The sequence below is a fragment of the Alligator mississippiensis genome, chromosome 11 (assembly GCF_030867095.1).
Source record: "Alligator mississippiensis isolate rAllMis1 chromosome 11, rAllMis1, whole genome shotgun sequence".
Lineage (NCBI taxonomy): Eukaryota > Metazoa > Chordata > Crocodylia > Alligatoridae > Alligator > Alligator mississippiensis.
The window spans coordinates 4,501,920-4,527,255 of record NC_081834.1 but is presented as its reverse complement, the minus strand read 5'-3'; the positions used below and the strand labels follow the sequence as shown (position 1 = coordinate 4,527,255).

At 49.6% G+C, this 25,336-nt stretch overlaps 1 protein-coding gene across 1 annotated transcript in view; it reads left to right on the top strand.

Moving 5' to 3' along the window:
- Positions 1-12,496, top strand: part of SMAD6 (SMAD family member 6) — a 65,561-nt gene extending 53,065 nt beyond the window's left edge. The window contains exon 4 of the mRNA XM_019477394.2: positions 11,573-12,496. Coding sequence (XP_019332939.2) covers positions 11,573-12,114 — 542 coding nt within the window. The 3' untranslated portion in view covers positions 12,115-12,496. The remainder of the gene's footprint in view (positions 1-11,572) is intronic.
- Positions 12,497-25,336: the final 12,840 nt, after the last annotated feature.

Genomic DNA, 25,336 nt, shown 5'->3' with positions numbered 1-25,336 from the left:
GACGTTTTTAACGGCAAAATGCCGTCGTACATCGGGATCTCGGCACCCCCGCAAAGCAGATATAATTGTGCGTAACGCAACTATGGAAACTGAGGGCATTTCAGATTACCAGGTTGTAGGCTATATGCATCCTGACAGTTTGACTCCTACAGCCAGAAAACCTACACAGGCTGCTTTATTTTGGAGCGTGATGTGATGTCGTGGGGGATTAGGGTTTTTTGTTTCTTTCATTTTTTTTAGCAATACATTCCAGCTGAAACTTGTAAGGCGGAGGTATTTTAAGTATATTAGCTTAAGGAAAATGATGGTGAGCACTGCTGGGGCAGATTGACAATTATTATTTTTTTTTTTTGTAGGGCCATAAAAATTCCAATTCTGCTATGGAAAGTTTTAACCTCTTCATTCCCCTGGAACTTGTTTCCGAAGCCATTCATCAGGGCTTATTTCAGCCGACAGCTCCCCAAATGAACCGTCAGAGGATCTGGGGGAAACGCACACTTCTGTTTGCTGTCCTTTCTAGCTGGGCCTTGCTGAGGAAGTTGCTTGTAGCTTATTTTTTATTTCTGTAATCGTGGAACAAGAGTAAAATAAAAATCCTCCTCAGTCCTCCCCTTTGAGCGAGAGAGGAGACTCGGACACAAGTACAGAAGTGCTGTGCTGCCCAGAAATGTCTTCATTTGAGATCCTGCTGGGACTTTCAGAAGAGTAAAATTCCTCGTACATTAGTCTTGGGACCGAGCTCATTTAAAATACTTCTATTAATGACCTTGATTCAGAAAGCAGGAGTGAGCTAATGAGATTTGCTGATGACACAAAGCTGGGAGGCATTGGCCATGCAGAGGAGGATCAGAATATCCTGCAAGAGGAATTAATGTCTTTGAGGACTGGAGGAAAGGAAATGAAATGCAAGCCACAGCAGAGGTGCATCTTAGGAGCAAAAAGTCTTACTGAAGGTCATGGAGGCTTGTGAAGCCTCCACACCAGTTCTTCCTAGGCCAAGATGACCATTCAGATCCCCGTCTGCTCAAAGGACTTGGGAGACCAAGTAAATTTGTTAGCTCGCCTTCCCTTTGGGTAACCCCTAATTAGTATTATTCCAGAGGACAGGTTTGTGGGGGGCCGTCTGCAAAATGAGGTTATGCTAGAGTCTTTTAAGGGCATCTTGTGGTTTGTGACTGCTTTTGACGTGGCCATCCATTAATGGTAACAAGCTTCAAAGCATTTTATCGATTAAAATTCTTCTAAGCAGGAGTATTGCCATCTTTGCTGCCTTTCCACACCCTGGTCCAAATCCCAACCAGTATTTTGGGTACCAGGTTTGTAGCTATTTTTCGCCGTGTAACACATCTCTTTCGGCAAGAGTCTTCGATGGGGACTCCATAGAGTTAAGGGCATGTTCAGACTGTGTCTAAAGCAAGATGCAAGCCCACCTATTTGCCACACGAACCTTTGGCTTCAGTCTCCCAATTTAGCACAGCCTGTGCCATTCTGCAAGGGCATCTGCAAAGACCCCCGGACTCCTTGTGAAGCCCACTTCATACCCTTTGCTGGCATGCCAGGTGGGACTGGGGGTTTTCCTTGCAGGGAAAACTTTGCACCTTGATTCCTGAGCATGTGCTTAAATGCTTTGTGGGTGAAGATGGGCCCTCAGTTATATGTTTCTAGTGAAGCACTGTCTGTGGAGCTCAAATTCAGAAATGAAGGTGTGAGCCAGATACAGTTTTTTTTCTTCCTCCTGCACTTTATATCCTGGGATTTGTCTGCATCGTCTAGAAAACCTTTGCATCTCTCGGTGGAGGATCTGCCGTGCTCCTCAGCGTAATGGTAGAGCAGTCAGTAGGGAATTGCATTAGTTGGTTCATGAAGTCCTTTGAGCTTTGCTCGCAGTAAAGTGCTGTCACATCACAAATAGAAACCTCACGCTGTGTTTTCCCTGCCTCGGGACCCCGCAGCGGGAGGGAGAGAGCCGAGGCAGCGCTCGGCTCCCTGCGCAGGGCTTGCAAGAGGCGTCCTCGCATTTCTTCCGCTCCATCGGCCTGGGGGTTTGAACCTAACTTTTCCCTTAACCGGGTCCGATTCTCCGTTTTGCTTCCTATCTTGTTGTTCTGTTTTTAATCTTTAACCTGTTTGAATTTCCTTTTGGACGCGCCTGCTGCCAGGCGGGGCAGCACCGGAGGAAACGGCGACGGGGAGGAACGAGCCCGCAAGTAAACAAGCGCCAGAGTTTCTGTGCATACGTCCGATCGATAAAGCCGGCTTTGATGGGGGAGATAGCTCTGACGCCAGCCTAAATGTGGCTGTTATAAGTTGTAGCTGCCGACAAGGATAGTTGTTAAAAATGTGGCCTGTACCATTGAGGCCGGCCAGGGAAGGCGTGCGGCTTTGTCTTCCTCCCGAAGGACGTTATAGCAGCGGATCTGTGCCCAAAACGAGACGTGGGATCCGGCCGCCCGCACGCCGCGGGCAGGGGAGGGGAGAGGATGAAAAGGGGGCATTGGTTGAAAAGGCCGGGGCGCAGCGTCCCGTGGGCCATCCCTGCCGCCAGGCCAGTGGTAGTGCCTAATGGCTGGAGGCGAAACTAATACTTGGCAGCGGATAAGACGCAGCGCAGGCCCCCTTGTCTTAGAGGCTGGCTGAAGTGCTTGCTTTATGTCAGGGTTGCAAGATGAGTTGATCTCCTCGGGATTTGTTTGAATGCGCTGGGAGATAAAAGAATGAAAGCCAATCCACCTCGGCCCGGGCGGCCACTTTGGGTCGCAGGGGAGACTGCAAAGAAGGGAGGCTGGAGCAAGGCTCTGCAGAGCGTGCAAGAGCGGGGACCTGGCACAGCTTTCCAGGGGCCGCGGCGTTTCATTTGAACCTTTGCGCCGCTCTCCTTTCACAGCGCTTGATTTGCCTGTGGGCCGCGGGCGGGTTTTATGGGGTTTTGTTTTTCAAGCCACACTTAGCTGCCGCCCTACCCCCAAGGATGAGCGTGATTGCAAGGGAAGCTTGTCCCTGTTGGGATGCAGCGCCCAAACCGTCCTTCCCGGCTCTGCCCCAGGTCTGTCGCATCCTTTCCCCATGCCTGCCCTACCCCGCTTTGGGTTGTCTTGAACTGGAGCAAGGAAAGAAGAAATGAAGTGTGTTGCCCAGTTGTTTGGGGTTAAAGTACTGATGGGAGGGGAAGGGGATGGTTGCACGCAGCTGAGCGAATGCACGTGTGAATTGACTCTCAAGTTTTAAATTGCACAGAAGTCATTTTAATAAAGGCGCCTGATCTCATGGTATCATCGGGCTCGAGGGAATGATTGATTAGGAGCTTCCTGTTGGAAGAGCTCCCCGAGTTTTCACTGCTGCAGCCGGAAAAAAGGGAATCCCAGGCAGCCCGTTGCACGTTCCTGGAAAGTATGCACAGCTGCCTGCCATTAGCGCTCCAGATCCACGCGGAGTATGCGGCGTGTTCCTCCTTTTTCAGTTTCGTTAGCCAATGAGCACGGTCGTTTGCCATAAGGCATGGAAAACACTTATTAAAACATGGCTTTCTGGCTGTTCTCCTAATTAATTGTACTTCTAATGCAAAATCCAGTTCTGGAGCTTTTGTTTGTAAGGGAAATTTAGGGTTAAGTGGTAATTTCTAAAAAGTACAACAACAAAAACTACTTATCTAATGGGCAAATGGGGCTTGCAGAGGTGATGAGGTTAAACAGATGCAGAACTCCCTAATTGTTACCAGGCTCTGCCCCGGGAGATGAAAAGCGACAGGCTCTACTGTAGCTGTTGGCATGACTGAGACTAATGCGAGACAACAACACAATTTACCATTTGGGGGCTGGATGTAAGGTATGAGGACGCCACAGACGCATGCTACCCAGGGAGAAGGATAATCTAAAAATCAGGCAAAATTTTGGATGCTTCTTGCAGAGGAAACGATCTGTTTGTTGATACCCCGTGCCACGGAAGATTTCATTGCGAACGAAGCGCAGATGCACGGGACCTGCTTTCTCTTCTTCCTGCTTACTCATTTGTTCTTTTTGTAAAGTTTTAGCCATTTGAAATTTTAATGGTTTTTTTCTAAAGAACAAAATGACCAGGCAGACTTCGACCAACTCTGTTCTAACAGGATATCGGTGCACTGAGAAAAACAGTAATATCGGGTCCAATTAGTTACCCCCTTGCCAACCTCCTTGAGCACGGCCGTTTGCACGGATCTCATTGAGGACAGACCTAGATCTGGAAATGTCTGGTTCGTTAGGGCTGTAATCAGGTCAGATTTGCATTCAGACCACTGCCTGTTTTAAAGGGGTTTTGCAAACCAGGTAGTAATAGTGCAAGTACTGACATTTTTGCTGAAGGGTTCCCAAAGTCTTGAAGTTTCTGTTCTTGGTTCTGACTAGAGATCTGGGAGGTTAAAGGACTTTGTATGTCATATTTGGATCTAAGCCGATGCTTTTTACAAGGCAAAGTTAAGTCTGAGTCGTCTTCCCTTACTCGCACTTTTAAAATTGCACATCCCCATAACTAGTGCCTTGCAAGTCATCGTGACATATTTCGGGATGGTTGACACCATTTAATGATGTGCTTGGATACAACATGTTCATCGCACAATTGCCGATGAAGTCATTACCCTTTCAGAGCAGGCCGGGTTGTTCGTTTGAACTCCCCCACGATCCAGGGGCTGTAGGTTTCTTTGCAGATGGTAAAGGAGATAAAGGCTTTTTGGTCAAAGGGTAAAAAGAAAAAAACCTTCAGTGTTTACGAATTCAGTGTGTTGTTAATGGACCGGAGGGGCTGGACAAGCTCTTTATGATGAAGTGACTCAGCGAGCCGAGTCCAGCCCTCTAGGAAGATGGAAAGGAAATTTGCAGGACTTGGGATTCATTTGTTGCTTTTGAGCCCAAAGCAAACAGGTTGTACGGGTGCTTTTGTTGATGTTGGTCCGGGCGCTGTGTCGAGCCACGGGGATAAATCATGTGATTGCGCTGGATGTTACTTCCTTAGAATAATTTTCTTAGTTGAACAGGAACCTTGACTTCCGCCCCAAGGTTTGACAATTAACCGTATTCAGCCTGACGCAGCCTCTCCTTGCTGGCTCCTCGAGAGGATCTGCAGCCTGGGTCTAAAGGGGAGGAAAGGCTCCCGATGGCGTTGGCGAGCTAGAGAGCAGCCATGCGGTGTGCTTGAACCTCGCGGCTGATGGGGAGCTGGAGACACCTCTCCTCTCTCTGGATGTGTGCATGCACAGGAGGGGCAGGCCGCTTTAAAACAGAGCTGGTTTCAGAGGTGTGGGCAAGAAAACCACTTGTATGACTTCAGCCTAAGGACCGAATGCTCTGTAACAACCAGCGCTGCTTCACAGTCCAGCTGCCGCTGCGTGCAGATACAAAGCAGCGTTTCGAAGATGTCCGAAGCAAATAGGGGCCTAACTTCCAGTGAATTTCGGCAGGTTTGGGGTAGCGGCATGCCTGATGCTCTTTGGAAGATCCCGTCAGCCTCTCTCGAGTTATCCCACAATGCAGCCACTTGTCTTTTGATGCCGACTCCTGTTTTAAATACGGAAAATGCTGGTTTAAATGGTAGTTAAATGATCGTCGTTTCCATTTTGACTGTAGTTCTGGTCATTCCCAGTAGTGGTTCTTACTCACTGTTTAATGGCAGGGGATGGGCTTGTTTTAAAGTGGCCTGAATTCCAGTTGTGTCACTGCTAGAGTCCTGTCTGCAGTCAGCTTCAAAGACTGAAATGCGGGGGAACAGACATAAAAGAGGGTCCACGAGTTCAGGACTTGCAGGTTTGGTTTGCTTTGTGTGGGGCTGCTCTCCAAACTCAGTTCTTCTGCATCGACCCTTTATGGTATCCTATCCGGGAACTCTGCCCGGCCACAGGCTTCCCCTGTGTTTTTTGGGCAGATCGCTTCATCTCTCCTTCCCCACCTGTGAAAAATGAAGAGCATTTCCCTGCCTAACGGGGAAGGAGAGAATAAATAAACTGATGACCAAAGCGCTCACATATCTCAAGAACAGGAGTCGGCAATCCAGAGCTTTGCCGTAAGGCCCTGATGCATGCTGTACATCACCCTTGAATATGAACCTCCCATTTTCATACCCATTTTACAGATGACAGGGACATAGGCCCAGCAAGGATTGGATTTATTTATTTAAAGGCATTTACTTGCTTGCCTGCATATGTCGGTGCCTGATTACTTCAGGTAGTTGGTCCAAAGAGCATTCCCCAAGCCCGAACTGTGGAAGAGCGCAGCGTTTGGGATCCCGAGTGCAGAAGCTAACTATTACGGCTAGCCCTAAAAGTTGGAAAGCTGGTGCAATTGTTTTTAAGCTCGACTCAAGCATCCCGTTTGGAACAAACTGAATATTTTGTATTGACACAACTTTCCGTGGGGAGTTTTTCCACCCGGTTTAGAGTTTGTGGCCATGTCCAGATGAGCGCAGCCGTGCGGGATGTGGTGCCGCGGACACGTCTGCAAGGCCACGCACTGCACGTTCAGCTGTTTTCCGCCCTGCAAGGGAGCAGCGTAGGGGGGCGGTTTTTGACCCCTGGATATCTACAGATAAAAAAAAATCCCTGCTAAAAAATAAAGAGCAGTGCACTGGACACGGCACGTGCTGCGCAAAACCAGACAGCCGGAGCCACGCTTTGGCTACCGGCCAGGCTCCGAGTGGCAGGATCGCTGCTGCTGCAGCCCCAGGAGGGCCCCAGGACCCCGGGTAAGGCTGCTGGGTGCTGGCCCCAGCCTCCCCTGCCCCACCTGGGGTAACCTGCCGCGCACCCAAGGGCTCAGGCATTCCCCGGGGGCAAGCAGTAGCTGCCGCAAGGTGTCCCGATGCTACTTGTCCCCGGGGAACCAAACGTCCACGCTCATGGACGCGGCCTCTGAGTGTCACTGGAAAAGGTCTATGGGAGACACGAAGCATCGTACATGTGAACAGGGTATGTAGGTCAGCCAGCTTTTCTGTAGGCCTTTTAAGCTCGTGTTTTCCTGGTTTCAGAATACCGAATGCTGAGTCAGGATATAACGACGGCCTTTACATCAGTACGCGCCAGCATTAAGCATCTTACATCATTTTAATCTGTCTCCTGGTTTTTGGTGTTTGGCCACAGGGCAGGGGTGAATTGAGACACGCTGCTGTTTTCTGTTCTCTCAATGTAGGAAAGCAACCTTGGTGAACTTAGTGCATACTTGATGCAGAGTTCGTCTTTGAACGTGTGTGACATACCCAGCAGCTGTCTTTGAGGGAGCCTTTATAGTTTTGCTTTAATGTGGCGCATAGCCGGGAACACAGGGGCGCTGCTTAATTGCAGGTCCACAAAAGCCTACTCGTCAAATTAAAACGCATCTCGTAAACCACCAGAGTTGGGAAAGACAAAAAGAGCTTCATCTTTATAGGTTGTCGGAGGGCTTGTCCAGGCATAGAGGTTGTGAGGATTTCGCTGTTCTGGCATTTTTTTAAGTCTACTACCCCTCTCATTTATACACAAGGGAAAGGGAACACATCTGTGCGATATATCGGACACCTTACATAACCCTGTCCAGTTATTTCAGTAAAGAATCGCACCCTTATTCCAAAAAAGTTATGCAGACACTGCAGATAGACCAGGCCGTAGGAATGATTCACGGGGTGGCACGCTGAATAAAGAGCAAACATTTGGAGAGGTTCAAGGGATATCTCTGGGGGAGAAATTACCGCTGAGCGTGATGGATAAGTTCCTACTAGATTGCGAAGTAGCCGTCTAAAGACCATGGGGTGTCCTCATTGCGAAGGGTGCTTAAAGTAGGAAAGAAATTGTGCTTTGGGGCTAGTCCTGGGACACGGTTGTAGAGGATCTTCAGTGTCTCCAGTCGTATGTGTCTTCAGTATCTGTGATCCCATGACGAAGGCTCTTACCTGAAACACATCCCAGTGTACTATATTAGTATATTCAACCCCAAATCCTTCCATCCCACATTTTAACAGTCCAGTTCCCCAGGGGAGGCCAGCAAATTTCCATATAGCTGCTACCGACTACAGTCCTGGTCCCAGGCAGTTAAAAGCCGACTCCTGGAGGTGCTTTAAACTCTTCGTTTTTGGCGGGGTCCTCTTCACTATCACAATTATTCATATTCCACTTGGGCAGGGTATCTGCGAACAGGTCCCACCAACCGTGGAGGAAGCATCTGTGGGTGAAACTTGATTTCACCTGGCATTTCTGCGGTCCCAGTGCTCTGGCTCCTTTGTCAGCATTGCCTTAAGCCAGCGATTCCCAACCTTTTTATACTGTGGACCAGCATGGGAGCGGGATGGGGAGCATGGAGCCGCCTCCCTCCCTCCCTCCCGGGCTGCCCTGCTGCCCAGCTTTAACCCCGCACACGCCTGCTGGCAGCGGAGGCCGCTCGCCTGGGCGGACAGACGGGTCCGAGCGGAGGGCTCGTGCCATGACCCGGCAGCCAACCCTTCGCCGCCTGGTCCCGGGCCACGGCCCGGTGGTTGGGAACCACTGCCTTAAGCAACAGGAGCCCGTCCTCTCCTGCTGATCCCCAGCTCTGCAAAGTCCTCGCGATTCTGGGTTGGGACCCGGGTGCTGATACGAGGCAGCCGTGCACGCGGATTCGTGATGGCGCTGGGTCTGGGAGATGGTATAACCAGATGGGTGGGGGCAGGGGAGAGCTGCGCTAGCACTCAGTGGAGGGCTCGAGGAATCCGCATAAAGGGGCCGGCGTCAAACAATAGACATCCCCTTTCCTCGCGGCCATCGGCGCTGCCAGCCGCATTGCTTTTCCAGGCTGCCTCTGTGTGTTTGGAGGTGGAAGAGCCCAATTACCTACCTTCTCCCCCCCTCCCCGAAGTTGTATAGTTACAACTCGAGTTAAACGCTAACAAAGCAGCTTAATTCAAAGGCTGCTGATGGGAAGGAAAGCCCATTCCACTCCAGTGTAATTTGAGAATGAAAAGAAAGGGGCTGTGGGCCTGTGCTTTAAATCCGGTGCGTCAGTAGAGTCTCTGAAGCAAAATAATGGCATCACCCTGTGTGCGAGTTAATCAGACTTGATGGCATGAAGGCAGAGAGGTCAACAGGCCATGGTCTTGTGATATATTGTCAGGGAGCTTAATGCCGGGCACAGAACAAGGCTGGCTCAAAGCAAAGCTCCTTGCCGGGCTTGTAGCTCTGGGACCCTTGCCCAGAGCAAGACTGTTAGGCTTATTTTATGCAGAAGTGGGGAGAGGCCAATTTAAATTGGAGATGAAAAAACCAGTCCCCACTCGCGGTAACAAATAAAGCAGTTGTTCCCGTTAATTTTTTGTTTGCTTATTTATTTAAGCATGGCACTCGCCGGAGCTGAACACAGGTTTGCCAGCAAAATAAATTGTTTCGCGCTAACCAGATCCGGAACTGAAAAATCTTCCCCCCCCCCGGCGTTAAAGCTTCTGTAGACGGGGTTTCTATCTCCGGAGGAAAGCGCGCCGAGCTCGGTTTTCGGACGGATGTCTGCACTCCCTTCCCCCTGGGCGCACCGCGTGGGGGGAGCACGAGGGAGGGCTGTGCATCCTTGGGAGTTGGAAGAGCTAAGCTAAAGTAATGGCAATGTTGCCAATTTAAAGAGAAGGATGAAGGTACCGCTGCTTATTTTAAGGCCATCCTTGAAAATCCCGGAGCAGGAAAACAGCCTGTTAGCATTAGGCTTGTGTATTTGGAAAGAGGCTGATTCACATGTCCGAGTTGTGAATTCCTGCACCGCTTGCAGCGCTGATGGCCATGCTCTGGAAAGGAGCCTCCGGCGGTACCGCCGGAGCGTGGCTCACGAAGAGAAAAGACCTTCCCGATGGGCAGGAAGATCAGTAATTCGGGGCTATGTATGCAGATGTGTAGTTTGTGGAAAACGCTGTTCCCTTGACATGAGAGGCTACCTCATTTTTCTAGAATCGTACTAGAGGCGGTCTTAAATGATTATCGGGTGAGGGAAACGTGCTAGATTATGTCGTTCATTCCCGTCCTTTATCTAAACCATCCCGTGGCCATATCCACGCCACATATTCATGGCGCCATGCAGCATGCATTTATTTGCCTTTGAACGCTAAGCTAGAGTGGTTTATGTCCATCCACTTCAATTGGTTGAAGCAACTTCTATTTTAAAGTGTGTTGAGGACATCAAAATGATGCTCTTGTAGATCACCAAATAACGGATACTAGCGTTTCAGACACGATGGGAGCTTGCTCACTTTTATTCTGAAAATATTTCCTCTCCTCTGACGCCAGGAGCCTTCACTCAGTACATGGGTAATAAATAGCCCAGTTGGCCAACAAATAATACAGCGATATCATCCTTCTCCTAGGACCCTCTGAGCAAATCTTAACTAGCTGCTTCCTGTCACTGCTGCAACCGTCCCCCGTGCTCGTACCTGCGGTGTGTTATAGAGCGCTCACGGTGTTTCTGATACCGTTGCTGTAGTTATGGGTAAGGGAGCGAAGGGATGATTTTGGGGGTCCGTATGTTAACAATTGCCGGTGGACTGAACTAAATGGCATAATTATCCTTCTAGGGGTGCACTGATAAAGATTGCCTTGGCCAATACTGATAGCCAATTATTAATCAGGGGGCCCCAGCCAGAAGGCATAATTATCAGAGAACATTATTGACTACAACAGCCAAAAAAGGCTGATAAATTTGCCTTTTATCAGTGCTGACCCGATAGATAACGGATATATTGGTGTATGTCCCATCCTGTGTCCCTCTAGTGAAATCTAAGTCCATCCAATGGATCTGTTTGCTGTGATCAGGAGGATCAGACGCGGCGAGCGATCAGGTGTGTCCTGTGTACTGGAGCAGCGAGGCCAAGTGGGCTGTAGGATCTGGGATCACTTGTGGAAATTCAAGCCGTGGAGGCATTGCATCCTAGGCTGCTAGACCCAGGGCCGAGCGCTGCATCCCGAGACTTGTGGTTCCTCTGAGCATTACCCGCGTATTAGAGACAAGGGCAACCTTAGTCTGCTAGGAACAGATTCCTCCCATCAAATTAAGGGACTTTTAAATTGGATTTCTTCAGTGCGTGTACATGAATGACTTGAGTCGATGTTTCGGGATCTGGCTCCCCGAGTCACAGTCGGTCACTCGCTGACCAGTGGAGACTCAGCACATACCGTTCAGTTCGGTGCGTTACTCTGTGCCGCCCAGCCCGGCAGGCTCCACTGCTGTTATCCACCTGGAATATTTTGTATTGAGAACGGTAGGCCTTTTGGGGGCAGAAATGGCCACTTACAATGCTTGCGCCAAGGAGGTCCTGGCTGGTGCTGGCTGTAGACACAACAACAATATAAATGTTAAGCAACTATGCAAACGGTACCAGGACCCTCCATCGCTGGACAAGCTGCTAAAATTGCCAGCTGCCGGACAGTTTGCACGGCCCTGATACAGGCTCAGAAGGGATTGCTCGAAGGGAAGTCTGCAGCCTGGGCTTGGGGCTTCCTTCCTGGCATTGCTTGAAACGGCATGTCCTTGTCTGGTCCAGTTCTGGGTGGGTGCATTTGCTGGGCAGAAATAGGACTTTAAAAACTCCTGCTTCTCCCAAAGCCCCTGATCGTTTCTCTGTTTTTCCTCCTCAGATGCCAGTATGTCACCCGACGCCATGAAGCGGAGTCACTGGTGTAATGTCGCCTACTGGGAACACCGGACTCGTGTTGGACGCCTCTACACAGTGTATGAACAGTCCGTCAGTATATTTTATGACCTACCTCAAGGAAATGGCTTCTGCCTCGGACAGCTAAACCTGGAAAACAGGAGCGAGACTGTTAGAAGGACTCGAAGTAAAATCGGCTACGGGATTTTACTTAGCAAAGAGCCAGATGGCGTGTGGGCCTACAATCGCAGCGAGCACCCTATCTTCGTCAACTCCCCAACACTGGACATTCCCCATTGTCGGACTTTAATAGTGCGCAAAGTGATGCCTGGCTATTCGATAAAGGTGTTCGACTACGAGAAGTCTTGCCTCTTACAACACGCCACGGACCTGGATTATGCAGATGGGCCCTATGACCCAAACAGCGTTCGGATCAGCTTTGCAAAAGGCTGGGGGCCATGTTACTCGAGACAGTTTATCACGTCATGTCCTTGCTGGCTGGAGATACTACTCAGCAATAACCGATAACCATTGGCCTCTGACAAAAAGGAAAAAAAAAAAAAAAAGAGAGAAAGAAAAACACAGACTATCCCAAATATCATCTACCTAGATTTAATATAAAGTTTTATATATTATATGAAAATATATATTATACTTGTAATTATGGAGTCATTTTTACAATGTAATTATTTATGTATGGTGCAATGTGTATGTGGACAAAAAAAGGAAAATGCACTTTGGCTTATATAATTCTTTCAATACAGAATTTTTTTTTTTTTTTTTAAAGAAAAATGATACAGCAAAAATGGGAGAGAACCCTATTTTTGATGTATTTTTTTAAAACTATTATTAATACCCAGACAAAAAGCTAATACCGGTCACTCATTGATAATAAAGTATTCGCATTATAGGGGGGTTTTAATTGTCTTTTTTAAGAGGGAAGGAAGGCTATTTAGTAACACCTCTAGTGACTGGCGGATAGCAAAGTAAGCGTGTGCACCCACGTGCTGTGTGTGTCGGGGGCTAGGGGCATCACCAATTTCTTGGGTGGACAGTACAGAATAAGCCCTGAAGCAGTTAGCCTATTTGCTTTCTCCAGTGCCTAGCGGACAAGGCCAAATTTTTTGGATGTCACTAGCTTATTTTGTATGCCTCTGTCTTTAATACATGCAATTTGGGGCACCATACAGGGGCCAGATTTCAGGAAGCATTTGAGCACTCATTTCAGCAAAACATACGCCTTTAAAGCGTCTCAGATCAGTCATTCAAAATCTCCGGCCACTTTTGAAACGAAGCGGGGAAGCAAGCGGACCGAGAGGTGCGGGCGAGCGTGTTCTTGCAAGATCGTACGGTGCCATTTTGTAATTGCATTTGGATTTGAAGGGGCAGGTATGGTCGGAAAAGCGAGTGCACGCCAATGATGTGCTCCTTTTGCAAAGTCAGGATAAAATCTGGTTGCTTTTCTGATGAAAGACATGATTTTACTTCCTTTTAGTCCTGCTAGCACAAGGCAGCCCACACAGCTCTGGGGGAGTGCTGGCTCTTCTGACCCCGGCATTATCAGTAAAGTTGTTAACTGTGTTATTTCTGCTTAAGAGTGCTGCCAACTCTTGCAGTTTTATTATGAGTCTCCCAGTACTTGATTTTCATATCGTCCAAGCCTCTGGAGGCCTGTGATTACATGAAGATCTCAGCTTTCATTAAAAACAAGTATGTTCCTAGCCCTGGTACTTGCAGAAAAAAGCATGAAATGTGTCCTCGAAAGTCTCCGAGCCCAGGAGGCAAATTAAAAGAACCCCAAATTATGAACTCTTTTTTTCCGCCCCCAGATCTCACAAGACTGAAGTCACTGTCATGGATTTTTACAGGATTTGAGACATTATTTTCTGTAGCAGTAATGAGCACGGAGGCACTGGGCAGACAGCGTCCAGCTGTTTCCAGATTCCAGAGTACGTTAGCAAAGCTGGCAATTGGGGGGGAAACGGCATCTTTTTTAACTCGCAAAATTGAACAAATTTGATTTGGAAGTCAATGAGATGCAAGCATGGAAAGCCACCAGGACATTTCCACCGTCATTTCTCAAATTATAACCACACTTTAAATGATATTTAATCGGGACCACATTGGTTGGGTTCATGTGGCATCAATATTAATACTTGACATAATTAATTTTTGTTTGTATTACAACCATTGTTGTCAGGGGATGGTGTCAAAACACATCACAGTCATTTAAAGGCAGTGCTGGAGAACTGCATTCATCTTGTTCTTTTGGCTTGGGCTCGTTGCATTGTGTCATAGACCTCAACATGCTGTATCCGTTACGTGCACTGTTTTAAAGGGGCCACATTCGGAGCAAGCCACTCGGTTACAAATGATGAGTTTTCTTTACTATCGAGGCCTTTAGTGATTGATTGATTTATATTTTTAAACAAATCTCATTCACTTTTCACCATGTGTGCGGTTTCCCTTTTTTTTTCCCCCTTCAAAGGAGCCTTAAGGAGTTTTTTGGAACAGGAATTCACTGAGACTTGGAGAACCGGTGCCTTCTGTCCCTTTGAAAAAAAATCCCAGTCTTTATACGTTTCTCAGTGACTAGAGAGGGGTTCATCTCATTCCCTAGCTCTCTTGCACCAGCAGTTTCTTCAGTGTCTGATCCTGCTTCTCTTTGGGACTTCGGTCCGTCCCTTTCAGCTGCGCCCCGAGGGAGCATCCGCGGTGCCGAGGCCCAGGAGCGGCACCGTGCCCGTGTGCAGCAGAATAGTTTGCACCGAGGACCTTTTGCAAACTGGTGCCGTCTTGGGAAACCCCAGGCACCCCCATCTCCGAAACGCACGGGATCCGTGTTCCTGTGGAGCGAGCAGGTTGCAGGCCGCTGTGTCGTCGAAGTCCCCGAGCTGCTGCAAAGCAGGACGACCCCGTAGCCCTGTGGCTGCTTCCCACCCCCCACCCCGTCCACATTGCCACTGCTCTCGGGTCCCGCGGGATGCTTGGAGACCCCTGTCAGACCAAGCCATTTGTGGCGGCATCGCGGCATCAGGCTCAGCCGCCTGTTTGACCTATCTGCAGCCTGGACCACCGCGTCCGGTTAGATCAAGCTAAAATCCAGCAGAGAAGCACCAGTAAACCTTGTCGCCCATGCACGAGCCCTGCTTCAAGAATGACGGCCTTACAGGTTACTTGAAAGCCATTGCCCTTGACGTTACAGGGAAGACGACCTTAAACCCTGTAGTTTGGCACGAGGAAACCTGTGGACCAGGCCCCGTCTTATAATGTTGTTTCCTGTGAACGACATCTTGGCTAAGGTAAAAAAAAATAAAGGGGTGGGGGATGAATAGGTGACATCAGCTTTATTCTTTGCTGGTTTGCCTCAAACGTTGCATTTCGCTCTGCTTGGGCAATGAAACTGGATCCGGTTGTTTTCCATTAGCTCAGTCCTGGGTGCACCACATAGTTTTCATGAAGTGGGTGTTTTTTTTTAAAGTCCGGGTCCCCGGTGTGCAATGCAACAGTTCTTTTTTCTTCTTCTTTTATTTGATTTCATGTCCGCTTTTCTCCATGAATTAATCTAGTGTCTAATTTCAGTGGACAGCGCGTGGAGACTTTTTGGGCTGGAGCACCAATTATGTTTTCTGTCCTGTTTGGTTCCTTGAATGCATTTTCTACGTAGGACCTTTTTGATCTTTCTGAGGAACCTTTTGGACCAGCTGGCTCTCAAACCCTCTTCGGGACCCCGGTCCCCAAAGCCCAAGTTAAACCCTCTCCCCAGTCCCCCGCACTGTTTTTGAGCCTGATGATTGCTTGGTGAGTAAATGAGCCCTTGGAGCAGACCTGGTTGTGGTTTCAGACGAGGGCTGGTAGAAAGACCTGCGCTCGGACCACCCAGCACTCATTTCTGGTTACCCTGTGAGTCACGCTTTGCCGGGTCGGGAAACCCAATCTAAACAAGATGGTTTTCACAAGTGGGATAAAAAGGAGAAAGGAAAGAGCATTTTCTCTGGCCTCCGAAGGAGGTGAGTTAGCTCCTCTTTTTGCCTCTACTGAGCTAGAATAACCTCCGCCCGGCCTCGTGCTCATGCTGCTTTTATTTTGCCAACAGTCCTTTTCTCCTCCTCCTCTATTCTGGTGGCGATTTAGCTCGGGCTCGTCTCGCCAGCACGCCGCGGCCCCAGCGCAGAGGAGAGCGGGCCTGTCCGCATGGGGCCTCGCATGCTCGTCGAGGGGTCCGGGGCTTGCTGCGATTCGCAAGCAACGGGCTCGAGGGCAGGAGCCGATTCCACATTGGCCGTGGCACGCTGCAAAGCTGGGCTGGGTTTGAGCTGGCACGTGCACCCCCCTTGCAATCCAGCAAGTTATTTGATGCTGGCCGTATGCTCTGGAGCGGAGGGGTGTCTCCTGGCAGCTTTTCTTAGTGACTGCAGCTACTGTTAAAAGATTTAGGCACCGGCTGGCTGGGCTAAAGCAAGGCTGGGAGGGGAGCCGGTCTTCCCCTCAATAAAGGGGTTTTTCCCGCACCTGCAATCAATGAGTCCATCAGGCTCCCTGAGCACACGCAGAGCTCACACCTGCTGCAGCTCTTCACAAATCAGCCTCTCCCCCACCTCATCCGCTCCCCCGCACGGAGAGCAGGGCAACAGCCCCCTGCCCCTAGCGGGGTGAGAGACTCGGGATGCCCTGCGTCCCCCCAACTCGAGTCTGGTGTCCTCCCGGCACGGCTGGAGCCCACGGAGGCAAGTGCAAGCTTCCCTGTTCTTGCTCGCTGTGAGGGTGCAGGTGTGCTCAGCTTTCCCCCGCCGGGTGCTGGTGCAAGCTGGCACCGCGGGCACGGGCACGGGCACGGGCGCGCGGACCTTTGGGTGCAGGCTGCTGGGGAAGCGTCTGTTGCTGTTGTGTGCTGCAGTTACCATGGTAAGCGCCTGGGGCTGTCTTGGCTCTGACCTAGTTTTGCAGGATTTATTTTCAGCTGTGGCTCTTTTTTTTTTTATGTTTCCCTTCTGGGAAATTGTGATGCATCCCTTGTCGGGCGGCTGCTGTACGGCACCTTCTCCCCAAAGGGGCCTGCGAGTATGCGGTGCGGGAGTGCAGGGGAGAGGCTCCCGGTGTGGGGCACAGCTCAACTCGGCCTGCCTTCCCCTGCTGTTGTAGAGAAGGCGAGGGGGGAACGGGATGGCCGCACCGGACGTCTGCTCCAGCGCCAGGGGTACCTGGCCAGTACCTTCACCCCCCGCCGCCTCCTGCCTTGCAGGGTGGCTGGCACTAGGCATGGTCCCCTGCTCTTGGAGGGGCCGTGGCAAATGGATCTGTGTCCGTGGTGGGCATCTCTAGCAGCCTCTGTTTTGGGAGCAAGTCAAGAGGAGCTAAGGAAAGGTGTGTCCCTCGTGAGGAGTTGTCCCTGGCCCTCGGGAAGCTTCCTTGGCTGTTATTTGGGCTCTTCGCTGTCAGCAGTTGTGCCTCTGGGCCTGCCCAGTGAGAAACCGTGCGCTGCCTTTAGTTGCATTAAAATCTAACTGTAACAGGCCCCGTGTTGTACTATTTCCACCGCTCAAATCCCAACAAACTCTTGAAGGCTTAACTCTGCGTCCAGAAGAACAGTCACGTGCCCCAAATGGCCAGCTGGCCAACGCGTGCAGGTGCGTGCAGTGATGGGTAGGGGTTTCCAGCTCACAAATGGGCTGTTTCCTGGCTCTTGAGCGATGCCCCATGTAGAGCTTCAAGATTTTTTGTTTTGGCTGGCCCTTACTAAAATTGATGGCTTGGGTCGAATTGTGCTACTCTTTGTACAGAAAACAGACGGAAGTGAATGCTGCTCCTACCTGTTATTGCCTCCTGTCTTATGAAGGGCTGTTGCTTTAAAGCACTTTGCACGGCTTGGTTGTATGAGATGACAGCAGAAATTTTGGGATGTCTTTCCTGCTGTTCTGTCTGAGTGACAAGATGGCAGTGAGGATTGGGTCTCAGTTCCTCTGGACATAAATCATGGGCATGGATAGATCAGGTGAGGATTGGGTCTCAGTTCCTCTGGAAATACCTGATCTATTCATGCCCATCATTCAAAGTTTGAGTCTCGGTTCCTCTGGACATAAGTGGTGGGCATGAAGAGATCAGGTGAATGGCATTTGAAGCCCAGCAAAGCTTTTCTTAAATCACCTCTTGGGAGGCAGCAGCGTGCCCGTGCTCTGCACTGAACATCAGTAACTCCCTCGTTGCATGGTTTAATCACTAGTAACGGCAGCAGGCAAGAGCCCAGGCCTGCAGGAAGAGTCTGAAACCAGCAGCGAGTGCTCAGTCGGTCTCTCAATAGCTCACATGGGTGACATGGGGGGGGATTTGAGTGAGTAAAAATGTTCTTTAACCTCAAAATCCATGCGTGGGTTTGCCTGATGCTCTAAAATGACCAGGGACCAGTGTAACCAGGGCTTCTTTTCCCTCCTGGTGTTAGCAGGGAGAAGCTAAGAGGAGCATTAAATCCCAAGAAATCGCCCTTACCACATTTGGTTGCCAGTCTGACCATTTAATATATTGAAAGTCTGCGTCTGGAAGGTTAAATGCTAAGGGCATGGTTCAAAGGAGGAAAAGCCATGGCACGAAGGCCGGTCTGACCATGCCTCCTTGGTCCTGCTCTGCAAATTCCTGTAGCCCAGTCCTGTTCGGGTGTGCACCACCGGCGCTACCCCACATCACAAGATGCATCCCTTTTATTCTTCACCCTTGCAGGGAGCGGTGTTGGTGGCTTGAAAGGCCGAGACGGTAAGTTCAGAGAGGTAGAGATTCTCTTAAGGCAGAAACCCCCCCAGCGCCTATCGCCGATCGCGGCTGACGTGCTGCCTGGTCTCGCCCGATCGCTCCCTCAAGGGCTCTGCCCCTTTCCCCCTAGAAGAGCTCGCCTGGGCTATTGCTGCTCAGAGCCTGCTCTCGGGAGACCCGCAGACACATTTCCAAAGCATGGCGCGGTCCCGAGAGGTGCTGTGTGGGTCCTAGGAGCAATTCATGCAAGTGCTCGTGCATAAACCCCTCTTCTTGAGGTCGAGGTCTCCAGCCATTTCTTCAAGTTCATGGCCAGTCCTCATCAGAGTTGATTGGAGCATGGGAAACACAAATTGGCTGAAAACTACCCTGGGTTGGATGGCCCCCACCCCTCTAAAACGCACTGAAGGTCTTTTTTGTAAAGTAAAGACTTGCATGGGGGGAGATGATTGTAATTTAAAATGGATCTTGTTAAGGAAATCAGCCTGGCTGTTGTTAAATGTTTGCAGGAACGGGCCCTGCTGAGCTCGGGGGAGTGCAATTGAGCTGCTGGTGTAGGTAGGGAAAAGGCTATTTTGAACCCCGTTCAGTTTGCCGGCATCGGCACGTGGCTGCTTTGAGGCCGGACCCTGCCGTCGCGCCTCCCCCAGCACAAGTCCAGCCCTCACATGCAGCTGACTGCAGGGCTGCAGCCCCCGCTGCCAAGATTGCCCTGGCGCGTCCAAAACTTTCTATGGAAACTAAACTACCTAGCAGAAATGCCTCTTGGTATGGGCTCTCGGAAGAGTTGCAGGCAGCAGTTTTTGTAGAGGAGGGAGCCCTTTATCTTGGATGAAGCTATGTTTTTAACGTGTCTTTTAAATACGTTGAATAGAAGCAGCCAGTTGTTGCTCAGGATATTGCTGGAGAAGAAACCAATGCTTAGCTTGAAGAGGCAGTTGGAGAAAAAGGTACCTCACGTGAGGTGTAAATCATCCTTGCCTTCTGACCCTTGTTACCTTTTGGATTGAAAACATATCCTTCTCCTTTCCATTTGCAGCGCGGAGCATAAAAGGAACGAATGCCAGGAAACCACACTCGGATCCTATAGAAATAAGTGCGGTGCTATTTTTTTTGCCGTGGTTCTTGAGGCTCTGTCAGTCTCTGAATGACAGATTATCGTCTAATATGAACTACAAAAAAATTTGTTAGAAGATTTAATGTAGGACACCCAATGTGAATCCTGGAGCCTTTTCCTCTCAACATACTTTGGAACGAAATGTCCTATTTTTATTTTTTTTTCCACTTTTGTGTTAGCTTCGTCCTGACTCGGGGCAAGAAATGTTGTTGAATTCATAACTATTTTTGCAGGTTTGGACAGCTGTTTCCCACCCCATCTTTGTCCCCAGGATCTTTTTCCCTGGGAAGGGTTTGCATTTGGTGTCATGGATGTGATCTCGTAAGGGACATGGTCCGTAGCGGTGCATCTCTGGAGGGACGGAGGCTTCCCGTTCCTCTAGTGCAGGAGCCAAAGCTTGAAATGGGTAAAAAAGAAAAGGAGAAGAGCCCTAGAAACTCTGAACACAAAACACAGCCAGCATCACACTAATGGCCCCGTTAAGGCTGCTGAGGGTAATTACTTGGGTACTGGCTTACACTGAGTTTTGACTTTAAAGCTACAACCATAATTTTGCCTTATGTTGACATAGGCCCACTCCATCAGGACCCAGCTTAATGTTAATAGTCCTGCAGAGCTCAGCAAAGAAGGGCAAGGGCTCTGCCCATTGTAGTGATGGGGAAACTGAGGCACTAGCAGCTGAAGAGACTTGCCCCAAATGACACTGCACGTCAGCGGAGTAGGAACAATGTTTGACATGTGTCCTGTGCAGCACCCTGCACAGCTGGGTCTGGATCAGGATTTGGCAGTAGTGTCACCAGGATCGGCATTTGGTGTGGAGCCCCGAGGTCTGGCTCTGTTGCTGCCACGACTCCCCCAGGTAGTCGCTGGACAATGCGATCTCTCATCGTACGGCGCACGCAACGCTCTTTCCCTGAAGAGATCGGCTGCCAAAGTCCACCAAAATATGTCCCACGGTAGTCTGAGAAATACGAGGAAAAATGATCCATTTAATACTTTTATTGTATCAACGTATACACTTGGCCGGGGTCATCTGACCCCGGCACTTTTTCCTGCTCAGGCCAGGGGGTTGGACTCGATGATCAACCGCGGTCCCTTCCGGCCCTGAAAATCTATGAAATCTATTAATTGGTACCTGTTGGGTACCAGAAATACCCTATTAAAATCCTAGGTCAGAGTTAAGGTTATGATGAGGAAATATGGATTTCTTTGTGTATGGATAGGTTTATCACAAAGACAATGTACAATTTATAGCAGCCATAAGCTACATATTTCCTTACTTTTCAGTGTAGATGTTTTGCACAAGATCCAAGGAGTAGATAAGTGGCCAAGGAGACTTTTTCTGCAGGTCTCAGGCCTGTGGCTCAATGCATGAGGATGGGCAAAACTCCTCTCCCTCTCTCTTTACTGCTCAGACTGGACTGGGTGTGCAATGCATGCAGCGATCGGAGCCGGGGGGGTCTGACTGCGAATGGAGCAATATTGCAGGGAAAAATCTTGACGACAATACCTCCGTCTTCCCCCGTGCAGTGCCTGTGCGGCTCACTGCACATCCAAAAGCATGCGCGTGCCGAGGCACCAGGTGCCAGTCAAACGGCTGGGGTTGTTATGCCAGAAGGTTACAGCTGGTTTCTGCATAGGATTTTATAGCGTGAGTTCAAAGCTTTCCTCGCACGTTGGGTTTAAAGGGAAAGTGGGGGAGGGTGGGAGGAAGGGAATAGGCAGGGAGAAAACCGTAAGAGGAGCCAAATCCTGAAGAGGAAAGGGAAGTTGATGGAGTCACTGGGGAGCCCTGCACCCTCCTGCCTTTCCTGGGTCGGCTGTTTCATGGATAAGGAGCCTGTGGCCTCCTCCTCCTGGCTCTCAAAGAGCCGAGTGGCCAGGGGAGAATTGCACAGGCCAGCCGGACGCCAAGCGATGCCCAGGCTTTTCTGTGCCAACATACCCGTGTGTTTTGGCAAACGTCCCCCTTGCATTGGTGCCATGGCAGTACCTTGAAGCCAGCTCTCATTCCCGCACAGGCATTCGGCAGCCTTTAAGACCCGATCCAGGGCACCGTCTATCAGAGACGGCACAGTTCATCACTGCTTACCCCGAGTTATTTCCTATAAAGCAACATGACTGCTTTCCTAGAAGGCGCTTTCCCCATTTTTGCTCTGTGACGAAGCCTTGCTTGCTGCTCTGGATAATCCCTTCCATTTTCCAGCTTTATGGCTATGCCGGCGCTGGGCATAAAGTAGCATCTGTACTATATGTGCTGTGGGAACAGTCCAAAGTTGTTCTGAAACTGAACTGGCTTACAATTATATTGGATTCTATTAAATTAAAACACATAGCACATATATTACACAATAAACCACAGCTATTTCATGGATCAAATTAAGTTTTATTTGGGCAAATTACAACCTTTCTTACAGTTGTGCCTTTGTGAAACCATTCCTTTTTAATAAAAGCGCGCATTTTTGGCAACCCCTCTTTAAGCGTGCGTTCCCAATAATTGCATATACCGTAGCTATTCTTTTAAGGGTATACATGGCTCATTATCTTCTCCTGTTGAGGACGAATTCAAGTAAAAGGTGTCCTCCTCCCTCCCTCCCTCATCCCAGTCTACTGGAATTTCTTATTCCTTTCCATTTTTATGAGCTTGGCTATGGAAGTCAGCAGAAAAAACCCAAACCTTGTACTTATTAAACAGCAGCAAAGCATTTCCCGGACTTTGTGAGGAAATCTGACTCGTTGAGCCACCCTCTAACGAGGGCTTTGCTTGCTATGCTGCAAACCGGAGCCAGTCCGGGGATGGCTTTGGTTTGGAAGAAGATGGTCGAAAACAAATCTCTGGGAATCTGGACGAAGAGCATCGTGTGACCGGAGAGAGCCAGAAGACTTCCGATGGTGGGGCAAGAAACGCAACCCGTGGCGGTGGGTGGCGAAGGAGTTGGTCGGTAGTAAGGAGGACGAATGTTTACAGCTCAGAAAATAATTACGGCTTGGGAATGGAGACGGCGTAAAACCCAAGACTTTGGTGGTTCCTGGCCCTTCTGGATTGTTTGTGTGTTTTGGGTCATTAATTGCCTAGTGACAAGCCCACTCCTAGGATCGCCGTTGCCTATCCCCAGTGGGTCAGGCATTGAGAAAATACATGCCTGTCTGCCATAGCTTTCTAATCGAAACCTTCTTGCAGTCCTTTCCTAGGCATACATGTACACTTTTGACTTGGTCCTGTAAGGATTCGGTTGCTAAGTGTTTGCCTTCATGGGCAAGCAGATCTGGATAAAATCAAATCCAAGCAAAACTTTTTCAAGCCTGAAAAATATTGCTTAACTGCTTTTCCTGCCTCTCTGTTTTCTTTTTTCAGTCTGAGCCAGGGTCAGAGATTGTGAGAGAAGCTATTCCCCTAGTGCCCTCGTCCTAGGAAGGAAAAGATCTCACAAGTACGTGCTTTTTTGGGCCGTATCCAACCTAATTGCTAGAGCAGCGAGGTCCAGGTAAGCATCAGCTGTGCCGGCGATGAACTGAACTGACCCTTTGCCATTTTTTGTCTCGGTGCATCGTGATTTTTGGGAAGGCTTCCTTATGACTTATTCATTCCAGCAAGCTCAGTTAATGAAAATGCATCTATTAACCGACTGACACTGTTTACCAGACCAAGCGATCTGATCTCGGCTCATTATGTTACATTAAAACATTTCCATGTTCTCACGTTTCTCCGTGCCCAAGACAAGGGTCACCACAAAGCAGGGCATTTGAGGGCTGTAAAAAAGAGCAGGGCAGGGAGAAGCACCAGGGGATCCCAGCCAGGTCCTGCTTGGAAGAGTTGAGGCTCGAGTCCTAATGTTCAGGTGTAGGTCCGGTATGAGGTTAGGGGGTACTGAACTTCAGAGCTGGCATCTTTGACTGTTCAGCCCTAGTTGGATCAAGTTGGACCTGGTTGGGTCTCCGCTTGAGTGAAGAGCTTCAGCGAACCCTTGAAACGCCACGTTTCTCCTGCAGACTCCTGGGATCGCTGGGCTGGAAGGGGATGCACTCTCAAGTTGCATCAGGACTACAGTAGGCTAGAGCCTTTCAATGAGGAATTGCTTTGGTTTTCTGTAGACAAATTGTAGGGCTATCGCCACTTTCCCATGCACATCTTCAAGAACGAAAGAGTTGACCCCCTTGAGTCATTCTTCAAAGGAATGGGTGTCGGGAGCTTGTGTTTCCTGGCTTGCTGTTGTTGACATGCTTTTAATGTTACTGCCCTCACTGATGATGTGGCAGCCTCAGTGAGACTAAGAGCATATAATAAAAATGTCTTTACAGGAAATTCGGCTGCCTTCCAGCGCGTTAGGGCTGTTTCTGGGAATAACACCGCAGGCACAGTGTTTTGACATAGCTGTGGGTGTTCTGGAAACGCCCCATAAGCGCTGGTTGGTAAAGTTTTTCTGCCCGTCTCCTCTAGCTATGAACTGGTAGTTGTGCTTGTTTGTGTAAGGAGGCTGGCGCTCGCCTCTAACAGAGCGTGCGTGCGAGTAGGAGTGTGGAAGTGTCATCTGCTGCGTGTTTGGATGCTGCTCGAGTATTGCACCGTACGGCTCGCTCAGGCAGCTGCATTTTGCCGCTCTATCGAGGTTGTCGCTTCCCGAGAATCGGCTTGAAATGACTTGGGAGGCCGCGCGTCTTCCAGTCAACCCTCTTGCTCGTATCGGTTTTGCTCCGATATTACGCTTGGCCTTAGTGTTCACGTATGTATGACTCCTCCTGGTGTCACTCCAGAGGTGGTTGAATCATGGGAGAGCTTGAGGGATGTGCTCACATGTTGCAGGAAAACAAATGAACGCTAGCAGTGGCTGCACTGGACTGATAGCCGTGGCTATATTGGCCCTCGATGCCAATTCAGGCACAAAGCTGAGACTTATTCCTGTCTCCACCTGTTGCAAACTGTGGGCTTGAGGTCTAACTGCTCAGGGCTGGGAAAGAGGAGGGACTGTCCTTCCTCCCATTTCAGCGTGGGGATTAATACACCCAGAGTATGGGTCAGACTCGAGTGGTGTTGAGGTGTCCGAGCAACATTTGAAACCTCTGAGAGTTCAGGTGCCCCTATCCTAGTTAAGTGTCTAAATACCTGTCTTGTCCCATCCAGCATCATGCAGAGCCTGGCCTTGAACTCGGCTTCCCCAGGTCTTAAAGCGCTCTTGCCGTGAAAGCATCAGGATTGGGATAGGAGAGCCCCTTTCCTGACGTTTGGACAAGGTCTCAGCCAGGCAGACCCATTTATTACATGGATTTAAACAACCCCAAAGCCATGCTGGGAGATGCTCTAATTTGATACAGCAACGAGATGTGGATTCACACGGGCAGGTGACTGAGAGTCCCACAGGCTTGACTTGCCCTACTTCAGCCCATCCCTCCTCCCCCACTTGTCTGTCAAACGGCTTAAACTTTCCTTTACTACTTTCCTGTGAAATGGCCCGGCCCTTCTCCGCCCTATTATTCCACATTATATATTTTATGATGGTCTGAGCTAATGACTGAGGATTGGTTCCCGACTGCGAAGTGCCTTGCTTCCAAGTTGGATGATGGTGGCCCTTCTCAAAGTTTATTCGTGGAACGTGAAGAATATTTCGTGCCGCTTGTCTTCCTTCTCCTGCTACAAGCCGCATTAAAGAGCAGGGAAAGGAGGACAGCAGCACGCCTCTTGTCCTGGAAGGTTTTTATTGGGTTTTTTCCCGGTCCCTTTCCCATCTCCTCATCTGTCTCTCGAACTGAATCCTTGTAAAATGCAGGCGTTGTGCTCCTGCTTCTGCGTCAGGATGTCCACACGGTGCTAGACCTGGTTCGGTTTTCACAGCCGTGGTTCTCCTCTCGCTGCTTTGCTGGGATAATAGGTCAGTGGCATCGTTGATGCACGTGGAA